Source organism: Platalea leucorodia, assembly GCF_965183815.1.
Source record: "Platalea leucorodia genome assembly, chromosome: 1".
NCBI lineage: Eukaryota > Metazoa > Chordata > Aves > Pelecaniformes > Threskiornithidae > Platalea > Platalea leucorodia.
Genome location: NC_138823.1, coordinates 118,759,051 through 118,773,543, shown reverse-complemented (window position 1 = coordinate 118,773,543; position 14,493 = coordinate 118,759,051). Strand labels below are relative to the sequence as shown.

At 39.3% G+C, this 14,493-nt stretch overlaps 1 protein-coding gene across 1 annotated transcript in view; it reads right to left on the bottom strand.

The window, feature by feature from the left end:
• The window catches only part of MYRIP (myosin VIIA and Rab interacting protein), a 238,475-nt gene that overhangs the window by 15,837 nt on the left and 208,145 nt on the right, over positions 1-14,493 (bottom strand). The window contains exon 11 of the mRNA XM_082310973.1: positions 9,903-10,142. Coding sequence (XP_082167099.1) covers positions 9,903-10,142 — 240 coding nt within the window. The remainder of the gene's footprint in view (positions 1-9,902; positions 10,143-14,493) is intronic.

The window sequence follows — 14,493 nt, the reverse complement described above, 5'->3', positions numbered from 1 at the left end:
GGCCTAAAAGTGAGCCCTAACCACTCATTACCACAAAGACTGGGAAAGAAAGTTAAATTTGCCTTGATATTTCATGGAAGACTAATATACTATGATAAACTATGGTATTAAGGAATTACTCTTCTGTGCAAGTTTAAGACTTCCTGCCTTGACCTTAACATCAATATCTTCATTTATGGACACTCATTTAGAAAAAGAAAGCTAAATTATCTTACAGAGTGAGCTATTATTCTACTAACGTTCTCCAAAGTACGACGCAGAGAAATATAGTCTCTCTTTTTGATTGTGCTACGTAATTCTGAATATTAGATTTTTACTAATGAATTCAATCCACTGTCCTAATGTAGTTATAGATGTTATTCCTAGTAATTTGTAATGCCTCATTTCTAGAGACAAGTTGCCTATAATCATGCAAAAGGAAGTTATTTTCCAAGAGGTGAAATATTATGGTCCAAGTTGGAAATGGAAATATTTAAATCTTAAAATCTTACAGGATTCTGTAAGTGTAAGTGACATTGCAGAAATGGAAAAATATTTTTCCTTTAAAATCATCCTTGACATTTTTACTAAAGAAAACCAAGATGATGAAAAGGTGATTAAAATTCATAGCACAAAATTTAACTCTGAGATTAAGGAAAAAAGAAAAAGTTGAGAGGTGGAGTGTTTTGCTGAATTAAGCAACAACTTTTGACACAAAAAAGGTGATTCTTATTTTATGACTGAGAGAATGCTACAGAATTAATTTGCTTACCACTATATACGACATACTAAAAATAGCTTGTATTTTAAAATACAAGATAAGTATATATTTGCTCAGGGAATAAAATGTAAATCTGTTTTAATATCTGATTCTCATAAGCTGAGACTCAAATAGCACAGAATATGAAACCTCTTTCCATCCAGACAGATGATAAGCAATAGACACTAGTAGCAATGTGAGAAAGGGCCTACTCACTGTGTACAATCTCTACAATGAATTAAGGGTTTTGTTTATTTTTTAAATTGGGAGCTTAGAAATGTTTTTGAAGACCACTGTGGCCAGAAACTGCTAAAAATCTTATTGCTGAAATGAAGTTTTAAATTTATTCCTTCCAAATTTATTAATATAGGTGAGTACATGAGAATAGGAAGATCATACAACTTATCTTTGTCTTCTGTTCTTCTTCACCGATAAAACCAATTTCTCATCACAAAGCCGAATACGAGAGCCATTCTGCTCCACATGTCTGCTTCATGCTTATCACTCCCATCATAACACATGACTAGCTGTGATTATAAAATAATTTTCTGCAATGATTATTGATTTTGGCCAAGAGGTATGATTTTTCAGGCCTGATATTTGCAGGAAAACATTTTGAGAATTTTGCTTGGGAAACGTGGAAACCCTCAATATCACTTTATAGCATCTCTTACTATGTAAGAGATGTAAGAAGACACAGATAAAACAAAGCATTCTCACCTGCTGCAATACAGTGGATAAAAACTGCAACTTTAAATGAAGATCAAAAGCCTTTTGTTTTTCCTAGATAGTGGGAAAGCAGTTAAATAAAAGGCAGAAAAGTTATGTTAACAGCTACAGAGGTTAACGTTTGTACAGGTTCAGACTTACAGAGATCTTTAGGATGAACAGCAAGGATAAAGAAACTAGCAAATATAAAATACCATAAAATTTAGATTTTACATTTATTGCTAAAATATTTAAAATAAAGCAATACCTAATTTATTTTTGTTTGTGGAATTGAGAATAAGAGATCTCATTAAGACAGATATTGCAAATGACACATCATTTTTTATAAAATGAAACAGATAGGAAATAGCTATTTCCACCATCACAAAACAAAGTGGCACTAGCAATAGAATAAGACTTTTGCAGCAGTGTTAAGAAAAGGAAAAGCCAGCTATCTTCAATTTTTGGGTCTACATGATTGCAATTTCGACACTGTGTGTGTTTCTAGTACAAAAGGGTCCGTACCTCACTTAGGCTACAGATGCTCACGTCGGAAACACCTGAGCTGAGTTAAGACATCTTCTGCCAAATCACTTCCTACTGTTCACTGCTGTCCCTCTCCTGTACTTCCCTGTCCCAAAATGAACAAGTGAAATCCTTCATACTACCACTCTCCAGTGTCAAGTCAGTAGGCTTACCTTAATCCCCCTAATTTACTTAGGTCTATTTAAACTAAACTGACTGCTTTTGCCTTGAAATAATGACACAACCACAGTTACCCTGTTGGCTATGCTGTCACAGAAGTATCATCCAGCTGAAGAGTAGCGTTTGCTTGAAACTCTTCCAGCTAGATCTGGAAGAGCTCATCTGTCACTGCCAAGTCTCTGGGCTGCTTACAAAAGAAGACAAGAAAATAGTGACTTTTTTGTTACGGTCTGTTTTCCCCCTGTTTTGTTCCAATAGCTTACACTAATCTTCCCTGGTTTTTCTATAACTGTATCTGTAAAATGGCTTTTACATTTTCTTCCTAAGTAAATAAAGCTTTGGTGATCAGACAACTGAATGGGATTCACATTGCACGCATGCTGGACAGAGCTGGCTTGGGCATGCATGCACATAAGTATCAAATCTGAGACTTTGAGAATCTTATTTACAAAGGTGCCACATGCCCCATGTGAAGCCAGCTGAAATCTCACCTATTCTGCACTTCTCCATGTAGACTCAACAGGGCTTTGACTCAGTTGCTTTAACACAGGCAGACAAGGTGCTATTTGAAACAGCTTGAAGTATCTGAGGATTTTCAAACAACACTGTCAGATATGACACGGACCTGGGAGATGTGCGTTTCCTCTGGACTAGCAGCTAAGGCCCTGTGGGATACCCTGGGGCATCTCAGATAGATGACCTATATCCGTACTTATGTAACTATTGAGTCCAGAAAAGGTCAGAATTGGAGGAACACAAACATCACTGCCCACACTTTTGAAAACTTTTTAAAAATAAATGTTTATGGTCTCGAAGCAACTATTTTGCTTGAAACTGAAGAAAGATTTTGACAAAATAAACTTAGGATCAACTTAATTTTCTGTACTAAAGACCAATAAATAATAGTAAATACATGGGAGAAATCTCTTGAATGGGATTTTTGTCCAGCAAACTACTTAATCCTGAGTTTAAAACTGAACATATACTTGACCGCTTTGTTGAATCAAGAACTTGAAACTTTGGATCCATTAGCCCCATGTGAAGATTAAAGTCTCATACCTCTTTTAGAAGAAAAAGCCACTGTTTCACCTTCCTTAGCCAAAATCTTTTTTCTCTGCTGTCATTCAAAATCCTGTGCATAGATTATCTGCAGTTCATAAACCTTAAAGATCACTTTTTACAATGCTGCCCACATTCAGTTTTCAATCCTGAACTTTGGAAGATGGCACAGATAATTACATCATAATAAAAGCCATGATCCACCAAAACACAAGAATTATTCCGAGCATCTTGCATACAAAAATATGAAACAACAGACAGACAAATATCTTCTGAGTTGATAACCCAGGAAGATGTCATTGTATTACACTGTTCAGTTTTATTAGCATAGTAGTAACAATGTAGTAAAACTACTATATTTACGCTATTACATTTTCTTGATTAAGTGAGGCATGGGGTTCTGGCTCCTTTAGAAATGTTCACTCAGTCATTTCTAAAGTCTTCAGTCATATGAAGCTGTATGGCAGTTTCCTATTAAGCCCTGCCTGGACCAACACACCAACCAAAATACCCGTGAGTTCCTCAGCAACATTTTCAGTTCAGGAAGTTGCAAGATAACGATCACAGAAGATGATAGACTAGTTTTTGTGATCTACTACTCTATCATCTTCTGTGAGGACGGTGCATGCAGCAGCACAAATGATTAACGGAAGCCCAGCCACCAGGAGACACAGGCTCTCTCTCGTTATTATGGCACTGCTGTTATAACATCGCAGCCATCCCTACCGTGAATGCTTTAACAGGTCTGTCATACGCAGGAGGGACTCACTCTCATGTGCACATCTGATGCCATTCTCCAGCTCCATCAAGGCCGTGAGCATATTTATCTCCAGCGACCAAGTCCCATGAGCCCCCCCTCGCCTGACCTCCCTCACTGAGCCCTGGCCACCCTCTCCATGGCCAGCCCCAGGCATAGCCACCAGCATACACCACACCAGGGAGCTGGCTGACTCCTCTGCTGCAGTAACATGCACCCACATCCACAGCTACTGGCTATTCTCGCTGAAGAGAGGTGCCAGGCAGATTTTCTAACAAGTGTCAATCCCATTATACGAGTAGTCAAAAAGTGCTAATTTACCTGGTGAAAAATGTAAGATGTATGCTCTTGAAACAAAGAATATAGGCCTCTGGCACAAATACACATGAAGATGATGCTTGTAGTACATGCTTTGCCCAAAATAAAGCTTTATAAAACCTAAGATGAATAAAATGTTTCCAGAGAATGAAGGCATAAATATTTTACGGAAAGAATATTTATGCTGTTATTCATACTGTCAAGGAACTTGGGAGCTTTCACTTAGGGAACAGGATCCTACTGTGCTACTTAAACTTACTTATGGGTTGTCATTCAGAAAAGAGCTATTGTGTGCCTAGTCACGTAATAATGTCAAGAGAAAATAGCAGGATTTAAACAAAGTTACTAAGCCTTGGTTGTAAGATTCTCTGAGCAGAAGTAAATGCATAAAGGGATTAAAAGAAATTCCTCGAGCACACAGCATGTTGCACCAAGCTAATGAAAAGAGGAGAGAAACTCAGCGCTACTACTGAAGTTTAACTCACTTGCTCATTTGCATATCTTAAGCAAGGAGGAGTACAAAGTAGAAGGAGACAAAAAAGAAAAACATAAGTAAGGTTTGAACAACTATTTCCATTTTTATGCTATGTGGGTCAATTTGCAAAAATGGCAGGGGCTATTCTGTTTTTTAAACAGTATCTCTGTAGTTTCTGATAAAGTGGTCACAGTGACAGACTGCATTCAAAACGCAGTCTCGTTAGGCACTGCTGAAATTGCCTTCTAGAATGTAATTCTGGGGTATACCACGAAATATAGACCTGGCCTATTCATTTTCATGAAAGCATTAAAAGAGAAGGAAAGAGGATAGAGGAGAGCAAGAGTTAAATACAACCCATTTATCATGCTTGCTACTCTCAGGATCGATATCATTAAGATATTCCCAAGAGGATTTACATTTTGCTTTTTTCTTTAGGTATTTGGTTAGGGTTTGGGGGGGGGTGAAGCAAAAAAAAAAAAAAAAAAAAAAAAAAAAAAAAGGCAGCAAGGCAGAAAGAACTGTTCAAATCACTGTGCTAGTACAAGATGCTTCACTAACACAACAGTTGCACAATGTGATTTTTGGTTTGTTCACACCTGAAGTCTAGAGGGGCTGAAGGCTAACTCTAGCCTGAGCATCAAGGACTCCACGGCCTGTCATTGCACTACTGAGATGAGCAGGCTTTTCAGGGGTCTGCATATCCCAGAAAAACCATGAACTACTTCTGTAGCTTAATAAGCACAAAATGTTGTCTATAAAAACAAGCCTGCTGTAGGATTATGTTTGTTTTAGAGAGCTATGAATCTCCACAAGACCATTTTAGGTAATCACAAACTTAGAAATGTTGAAAATGATTGTGCTGAAGGTGTAAGAGGATTTAAGTCTAAGGCATAAAATTAACTTGCCTTAATTAATACCCACCTAAATCCTCAAGTATCCCACATGAACTGAATAATTAACTCAAAGGTCAGCATTTTCAAACTTGTATCTTAAAGGCAGTCATACAACTCAAGAGCTTAGCTTGAGGTGAGAACTGAGAACACGTAAATGCCCAACTTCAGCTAACTCCCCACTCAAGACATGCCAATTCTTGCCATTGCTACAGATCTGAATATACTAAATACCCTTTTAAAGCATCAGCTCAACATGGGATTATGAGAGATTCCCAGCTTCCATTAAAAACAGAAATCCAGATTTTGAAAGAGCAGACAATTTCCAGTGATTCAATAAACAATACACGTTTTTTGAAATCTTATTCTACAGTCAGGTGTACTGTAACTAGAAATTCCCTGTGATTTAAGGTTGCTAATGTGTTCCAGAATAAGTTTGAGAATAGAAGACTAAAGGCTAAAAAAGATAAGCAACATGGCTAAAATATAAGCAAGATGGCCAAAATCCAGTATTTAATTTGTGTTCAGGAGCTCAAAGCAGATTGTAGGCACTCAAGCTCTCATTTCAATGGCCCAGAATTAGTGCTTCTGTATACCTAATTTGAAACTTGATGCCCAGGTCAGAAGTGTGGGTCTCTGGCCGAGAATGTTAAGTGCCATTCTGAAATATCTGCAATTCCCTACATATGCATTCACCAAAAATAGGCTTCTTAGAGACAGCATATTGGGACATCTGGCTTTTAAGGCATCTAAAACTACTGGTTCCCTGAAAATACATTTTCTATGCTTGTCTCCATTGAGACATGCCATCTACTCATCTTAAAGTTATTGCACGCTTTATGAGTTTAGTTAGGTCTTCGTATTTTAGGTTACCATAGCCACAAACTGGTATTATACACTGTCATCTTCAGTATTTCATTGTAAAATGTTGGTCAGCCACCTTTCCAAAGGGAAGGCATGCATCAGAAGATTTTAAATCACCTTTAAGGACAACTGTCAAGAATAAGAATGAAAGCAGCCTGCTTGTTTCTCTACAGCTTGAGCAAGTTCTGCTATCAATTCCGCTGAAGTCATGACCATGAATAGTACTGGGATATTTTGGTTTTTTTATTACAGACAGAAAGAATATATACTGTGACCATGAATGACTAAGACTTTTTTTTCATCCAAAACCGATAAAGCATTAGGAACTCCAAGCATGCCCTTTTTGCTAAACATGGTATGTCTCCTACTTTTTTAAGCTTAAGGAAATTTTATTGAGGAAAAAGATATTAATCTTTGCATTATTTTAAATAACTGACATACAAATGTTAAAGAAATAATAAAATTAGAGGAGGAAAAAACAACTAATATTACTTTGTAGGTGCATGCAGATGAATAAGTACACCACAAAACATACATCTGCCATTTTCTGTGCTCAGTTTACCATATAGGAGCATTTCAGAAAGTCCTATTAACAGCCTTTAATTCTGGACTTTAATTGCATCATGTTATACCCTAGGCAGCCTATATATCCTGCTGAATAATTTGATATTGCTGGTTTGTCTTTGTAAGCCAAAGACAAGCTAAATTGGATGCTGCTAACAAGCACTGGCAATAAAGCTTTTATTTAATTTCCTTAGGAACGTTGTGTGTACATCGTGAAGGTATTTGTATACATAATGACAAAGGTACTTACACTGCTGTGTAGTCCATGGCTAAATAACTCGGAATCAGAGAGTCACAGAATACTTAAATTTAGAAAGGACCTCTGGAGATTGCCTATCAAACCCTTCGGCTCAAAGCAGGGTCAACTAGATCTAGTTGCCCAGGGCTGTGTCCAGTCAAATTTTGATTACCTCCAAGGACACAGACTCTACCATCTCTCTCGGAAACCTATTCCAGCATTTGACCACCCTCACAGTGAAAAAGCTTTTTATGTTTAGATGGAATTTCTTGCATTCCAGTTTGTGCTCACTGCTTCTTGTCCTGTCACTGGGCACGGGTGAAGAGAGTCTCATTCCCACTTCTTTATTTCCCACCTCACACCCCCCCGCCTCAGGTATTTATACACATTGAAGAGATCCTCCCTCTGAGCCTTCTCTTCTGTGGGCTAGATAATTCTAGCTCTCTCATCCTCTCCTCGTATGACAGATGTCCCAGTCTTTTAATCATCTCTGTGGCCCTTCACTGGATGCACTTCAGTATGTCCATGTGTCCGTTTGTACTGGGGAGCCCAGAACAGGACACAACACTCCAGAAGCGGCCTCACCAGTATTGAATAGAGGGGCATAATCACCTCCATTGGTCTGTTGGATGCTGGTAGCCTTCTTTTCTGCAAGTGCACATTGCTGGCTTATGTTCAACTTGGTGTCCACCAGGACCCCTATGTCCTTTTCTGCCAAGCTGTTTCCCATCCAGATAGCCTCCAGCCAGTATGGGTGCATGGGATAATTGCTTCCCAGGCGCAGGACTTCGCATTTCCCTTTGTTGAACCTCATGAGGGTCTGTCGGCCCATTTCTCCAGCCTGTCAAGATCCTCTGAATAACCACAGAACCATCTCAAGTATCAGCTGCTCCTCCAAATTTAGGGTACGCCCTGTCTCATTGTCTCTGTCAACAGTGAAGATGTTAAACAGTACCGGTCCCAGTATTGACCACTGGGGTACATCACTAGTAACTGGCCTACAGCTAGATTTCATGCCTCGGATCGCAACCCTTTTGGCCCAGCAATTCAGGCAATTTTCAATCCACCTCACTGTCTACTTATCCAGTCCTTACTTGCTCCATTTGTCTGTGAGGATGTTATGTGAGACAGTGTTGAAAACCTTGTTAAAGTCAAAATAAACAATATTCAGTGTTCTGAACACCTCAGATTACCATGATCTTTCAAAGATGAACAAGAGTGGCCTCACAATGACATGGGCCAGCTCCCTCAGCTCTTGTGAGTACATCCCCATCAGGTGCCATGCACGTGCGTATGTCCCGTTTGTTGAAATATTTGCTAACCTGATCCTCCTCTACCAAGGGTAAGTCTTCACTGCTCCAGATTTTCCCATAGGTCTCAGGGGCCTGGGATTCTTGAGGGCAAATCTTACCTGTAAACTGAGGTGAAAACAATGTTGTGTAACTTAACCTTTTCCATGTCCTGTATCACCAGGTTGTTGCAGCAGTGAGCCCTGCTTTCCCTCATCTGCCTTTTGCTGCTGATATACCTGTAGAAGCCTTTCTTATTTCCCTTCGTGTCCCTCACCAGATTCAACTCCAGGTGGGCATTGGCTTTCCTGACACCATTCCTGCACACTTAGACAGTGTCCTGTCATCCACCTGCGGCACTTGATCCTGCTTCCACTTCCCGGTGTATTAGTTCTTTATAGCATTTGAGCAAAACACCTTTCAAACGATGAAGAACAGATTTCCTTTGGAGAGCTGTCCACACCCACTGTCAAAGCTGAGCTGCTGTGCAGACAAGGCTCCAAGGGGTGAATCAAGACACACAGTAAACAAGAATGAGCCTAAGTGGATCTAAGGGATAAGAGTGCTTGACTGGCAAGGGGCAGTGCTGGGCTTCTACAGCACCAAAATTCAAGCACACCACATGATCTGAAAAGAAATTCAGAGGTAGAAAGGGAAGAGGGCAGGTGGAAAGTCCTGCAGAGTGACACTGAAATCAGACATCTCATTGTAAGGGTGAAATGGCACAAACGGAAGATCTCATAATCAGAACTGACACTGGATTTCAGTTTCACTAGAATATGTTACTATTCACAGAGGCCTATTAGCTGACAGAGTAACAGCGTTGGAAAGCCTTAAAGCAGCACAAAATATTCCAATAGAGAGGCAAAAGAAGAATCTATGACATCAGAATGAACTACAGGACACTAAAAACAGGGGAGCAAATAAAAGGACTGAAAAAAACCACTTAAACCAGCTGGTTAGCAAGGAGGAAAAAAGGAGAACTGGATATGTTTTTAAATAAAAGCATACAACCCAATTCTGTCAGTATAAACTGACATAATTCCATTAACATTAGTCACAGGTTTATTACACAAGCTAAGTTCACTGCTTTGAATTGATGCTGTAGGCTCACAGGAAGGAACATGCACCTTAACTGAAGTTTTACCTGCACAAGGGCTGCAGGCTCAGACCCAGTGTGCCGGACCTGGGATTTTTTTAAGGAACTGTGTTTAATTTTCTAACCAAAAAGTTTCTCTTTCTGGATTCTCACTTTTACAATATTAGCCCCAATGCTCCACAATGACCGCTTACCTTCTTTAACTCTTCGTGAATAGTTCTGCCATTTTCCTCTGAGGACAAACTCTCCTTTTGGTTTTCAGGGTCTGTTCTAGGTTCTGACTCTTGTTCTTCACCAGAAGATGTTTCCTTGTCACTCATTTTGGCAGCGAGCTGAAATAACCTGGATTTAAGCTCCTCTTCCATAAGGTCAGGCTTGATGTTATGATGCTGATCCTCACTGCTTATATCCGTTTCTGATAAATCATCGAAATCCTACAAAGAAATTAGAAGAACAGTATAATTACTGCATAGGTATGGAAAGGAAAACAAACAGCTTCCTAGGAAAGTATAGGTATGATCACTCTGCAGGGAAGCTAGAAAGAAAGCATACTAAGTATGCTGATAAAAAAAATACCCTGTCTTTACAGAGGAATGCCAGTAAACCCACAACTGTTGGATTATATTTATCATTCCTGCTTACTTTTTTATTATGTAAAAAAGAACTATCAAAATCATTTTGTATCTGTGTGCAACTAATGAAATAAAAGCCTAAATGGCACTTCCCATTCCCAGCACTGAACTGCCATCACTCTCAGCCATGGTACAGATAAAGAAATTGAAGTGTGGGAATGAAATAACTTGTGACCTGGCAGTTGTGTCCAGCTTTCAGTTGAAAGCTGCGCTTGAGTTCCCTGACTGCTGGTCTTGAGCATTATCTGTGTTTTTCTTAAAGACTATTGGAAACGAGTTTTGAAAAATTTCTGTTTTATTACATGATGGCGATTAAGATTTTCAGCTTTCCCTGTGATTATTTACATAGGTGGATCCTCTACAGCGATGATTATTTTCCAAACGCCAACCTCCTTGGAAAAAGTTCCATCATTAGGAGCACCTTCTTTTCTTACTCTTGGATCCTTAAAGGTGTGAAGTACTCAGAGGCTCAGTTAAGTACAGTGGGTGTTACAGACTCGACCACGACAAGTTCCTTACTTTGCAGGCTGAACAGAAAAAAAGCAAAATCCTTTTCCAAGTCTGTTTAGCAAGGTGCCTGCCCAACATTCAATAATGTAGAAAGGGGGCTTTTTTTTTTTTTTTCTGTTAGCCACTGCAGGAAATCCGAAAATTTCTGATGGTTATGCCAAAAACTAATGTCTAGATACATATCAACTTATTTTCTGGATCTGTGCTGTCTGATTAGGACCCAATTTCCCCTGATTTCCACTACAGTCCATCGCCCAGAGCAACCCGCTCCACCTATAGCGTTAACTTCCTTCTGCAAATGCTCTTCTCTCCCTGCTGACTGCTAGAAAAGAGCTTAGAATAATTAGACACTTTGTTTAGTGTCTTTTTGCTTCAATCAAGTGCATAAAGTAAGATGGAATTAGGTGGTTTTAAAAGCGATGAATCCCTTGAAATGGAGCATAATCATGACAAAACCACCTGGAAGGAAGCTATAAAGAATGCAGCCTGGGACCCAGAAGCAGTAGGCACATTGCAGCGGGGTCTAAGAGGATGATTTGGAGCAATTCTCAGACAGGAAATTATTCCTGTTTGCCTTATGCTCTCCTACTGAGACAGACCAGACACTGCTGGAGAGACTAAAAGCTGTGTTCTCTCTACCATTCATTTGGAAATACATAAACAGGAGATTGGCTTTGTGCAGCTACTCTCTCTGCAGCCGCAGAAGCAGTATTTATGGATGGATCAATTACCTCCAGTTCTCACGGGAAACCTTAACTCCCTCACAAACCCCACCTGCCAAACTGCTCTTAATGGATTGACACATCATGTTTGTAATGTCAGTCCTCATCTCTCATACAGTAAACCGTACTGTAGAATCTAGCACTTTTACAGCTTTCTGGACAATTTTTGTCTGCAATTACCTGTGAATCAATTACACAACTAAATTATTGCTTTCCAGCTCACCTTCAGCATGCAGAAGGCCCTTTTAGAAAATCAGGATTTGAAAGTATGTGACTAGCTACAATAGAAGTGGAACCACGGGCTTATGCTGAAATTTATTCTTTGCCTGAACAATCAGCTTTTTCAGAATAAAAAGCCTTTTCTGCCAAATGAACTTCCAAGCTGTTCTGAATAAGATTGAGAACAAGATTTCTAATCAGTATGTTTCCCCTTTAGTTTTATAATATGTTATGATATGCTTTTATATACATTTAGAAGATGTCTGTCATTTCACCTTTTTAATTAAAAATCTGTATTTATGATAATGGTGCTTCCTCAAGTTGTAACAAGAGATTTTTTTTCAGACATATCCTGCATGTCATTCAACAACTCATTATAACCCCAACAATCTGTTAATAAAAAATACTCACATATCGCTAAACTACTATAAAAAACTCTGAAAGTTCTTGCTGAATCAATCAGTTTATCAATTTGTACCCAGGAAAGAAACAATCATAATTTATGGGATTTACAGGATAGAAAGCACAGCTAAACTTGCACTTGTATGAAAAAGAATACAGTTTAGTGGAGAAACGTCTCATTAAACTTGAGCTGTTTACAGTCAGGTATCTAGTTTAAGCTAATTACTACAATCCCTTTTTACTTGAGTTACCTCCATTTATTTAATAGATCCTTCCAAAAACCTACTCTCATCTAGCAAAACTTGTGGTTTAGGATTACAAGACTTGCTAGTGAGCTCTGACAGCTCTGCACTAGGGGTGTGGGCTTCCTCTAGCAGTGCCTGGGCAGGGAGAGTAGTTTATCTTGGGGTCGAGTCTGCAAAGAAGAGAAGAAAATCCTATTCAATGCACGCATTTGAGCACATCAAGCTTGTAAACACAAAAATGTGCTATTCTTGTTTAAATAAGCTGACAAATACGTGTATAAAATCCAGTGGAACGGTGAGGGAGGCTGGCAGTCCAGCGGGGCAGGTTTTCCCATGTTTCCACCTCATTGCTGTACCATGAAGTACTGACAGACTTCATCGTGCAGCAAGACATACATGAATCCTCTGGGGGCTTCTTACATAGAACTGCTTAGCTCTAGCTGCTTAGCAGCTATATTGGAGTAGCAATACACACATACCCTTGTGGAAAGCACCACCAGTTAATTTAAAGAATCCATAGTGACAACAGCAGAATCACAATTCCTCTTGATCCTGAACAAATACCAGTCTTCCTAGGATCACACATGGCAGCACCTTTTAGGTTGATCTCTACTGCCTCTATCCAAAGCTCGGTGAAATCCTGTAGAGCCCTCCAGCTGACTTCCCGTGTATTTTGGCGAAGGCCTGGCAGGACAATATTGCTAAGTTGCCCAGCTTCAGCAGGATAAAAAATTGAGGATGTAGCTTTATGAAACAAGGTGAGTTAATGTAACACCCTAGTGCTGCTGAAAGAGAGTCATCCTGCACCTTCCTGTCCTTTATTCGGTTGTAATGAGTTGTGTAGGCTTGGCAAAGGCATCCCGATATGTGCCAGAGCTGACAAGGGAGAGAGACTGGACCACGCTGGAGGAAGGTGGAGGGAAGGCAGGAAGGCAGACAGGAAGGAGGTATTCCTCTTCTGGCAGCAGCAAGCTGCTATGTTACCTTAGCCACATGTGACACTGTTACTGAAACGTTCCCAATTCTAGCTTATGCTTTAACACATATAAAAGAATTTTCCTAACTCATTAACTGGGAAACTTAAAGAGCTTTTTGCTACATTTGCCAGCACAGGTGAAAGCCATGAGCTGCCTTGGCATCCCTAGGGTTTTATTCCACGTTAGCTAAATTTGTGTTATGAATACACAGCCCTTCTTGGGGGAGGACTCACCTTGAGGGTACTGATTTTATTACAGCTGGATTCAGGTATGTCTATTATCCACCTTTGTGCTTTCCAACCTCCTGACAATGAGCAGGTGGAGTATTTACATTTGCAAGAGTTGTTAGTTCCTGCTTACACGCAGAGATAATGATATCCTATAACACTACACTTTGTGGTGTTTGTTGTTGGCAGGTTGCTTGGCTTGTGTGTTGAGCTTTTCAGATGGTGGCAGTGAACTATTTGCAAGGAGATAATACCTCTTTCATGGATTAACAGATTAAAAAATCCATTAGAAGCCATGACAACAATAAAAAAATAATAAATACATTGAAAGGTACTATTATTATTATTTAATAGATGCTATCTTAAACTTCATTATTCTTTAGTGTTCACACTTTGGCTCTATCTGGTAAGTTTAATGACATATTTGTGTTCATATAAATCATTGTGTAAATTCCCATTTGCATCTATCAGCAGCATATAATACTAACATCTGCAAACAAGAATAAAGGGTCACCGCTTTACTGAAAACGGAGCTTCAGTGACGGCCTGACAGACTAACACAGCCACAAACCCAGTCTCACTAAAAGAAAATCAAGTTTCTAATGCAAGCGTAAGTCCTTTAGCAGACAATGAACTAGGAAATACACCTTTGCTCATACACACTGTCCAAATCCTTGCATGCAAATGGCTGATAACTGAATGTAATCCTAGCAAACAAAAAAAAAGTCCCAAAATAAAGCAAGCAAGCAAAGTACTGGCTTGGAAGCTCCAGAACCAAATCCATGTTATACTATAAACTCTTGAGAGAAAGCTCCATTCATACAGGAAACCAAAAATCAGAAACTACAGTT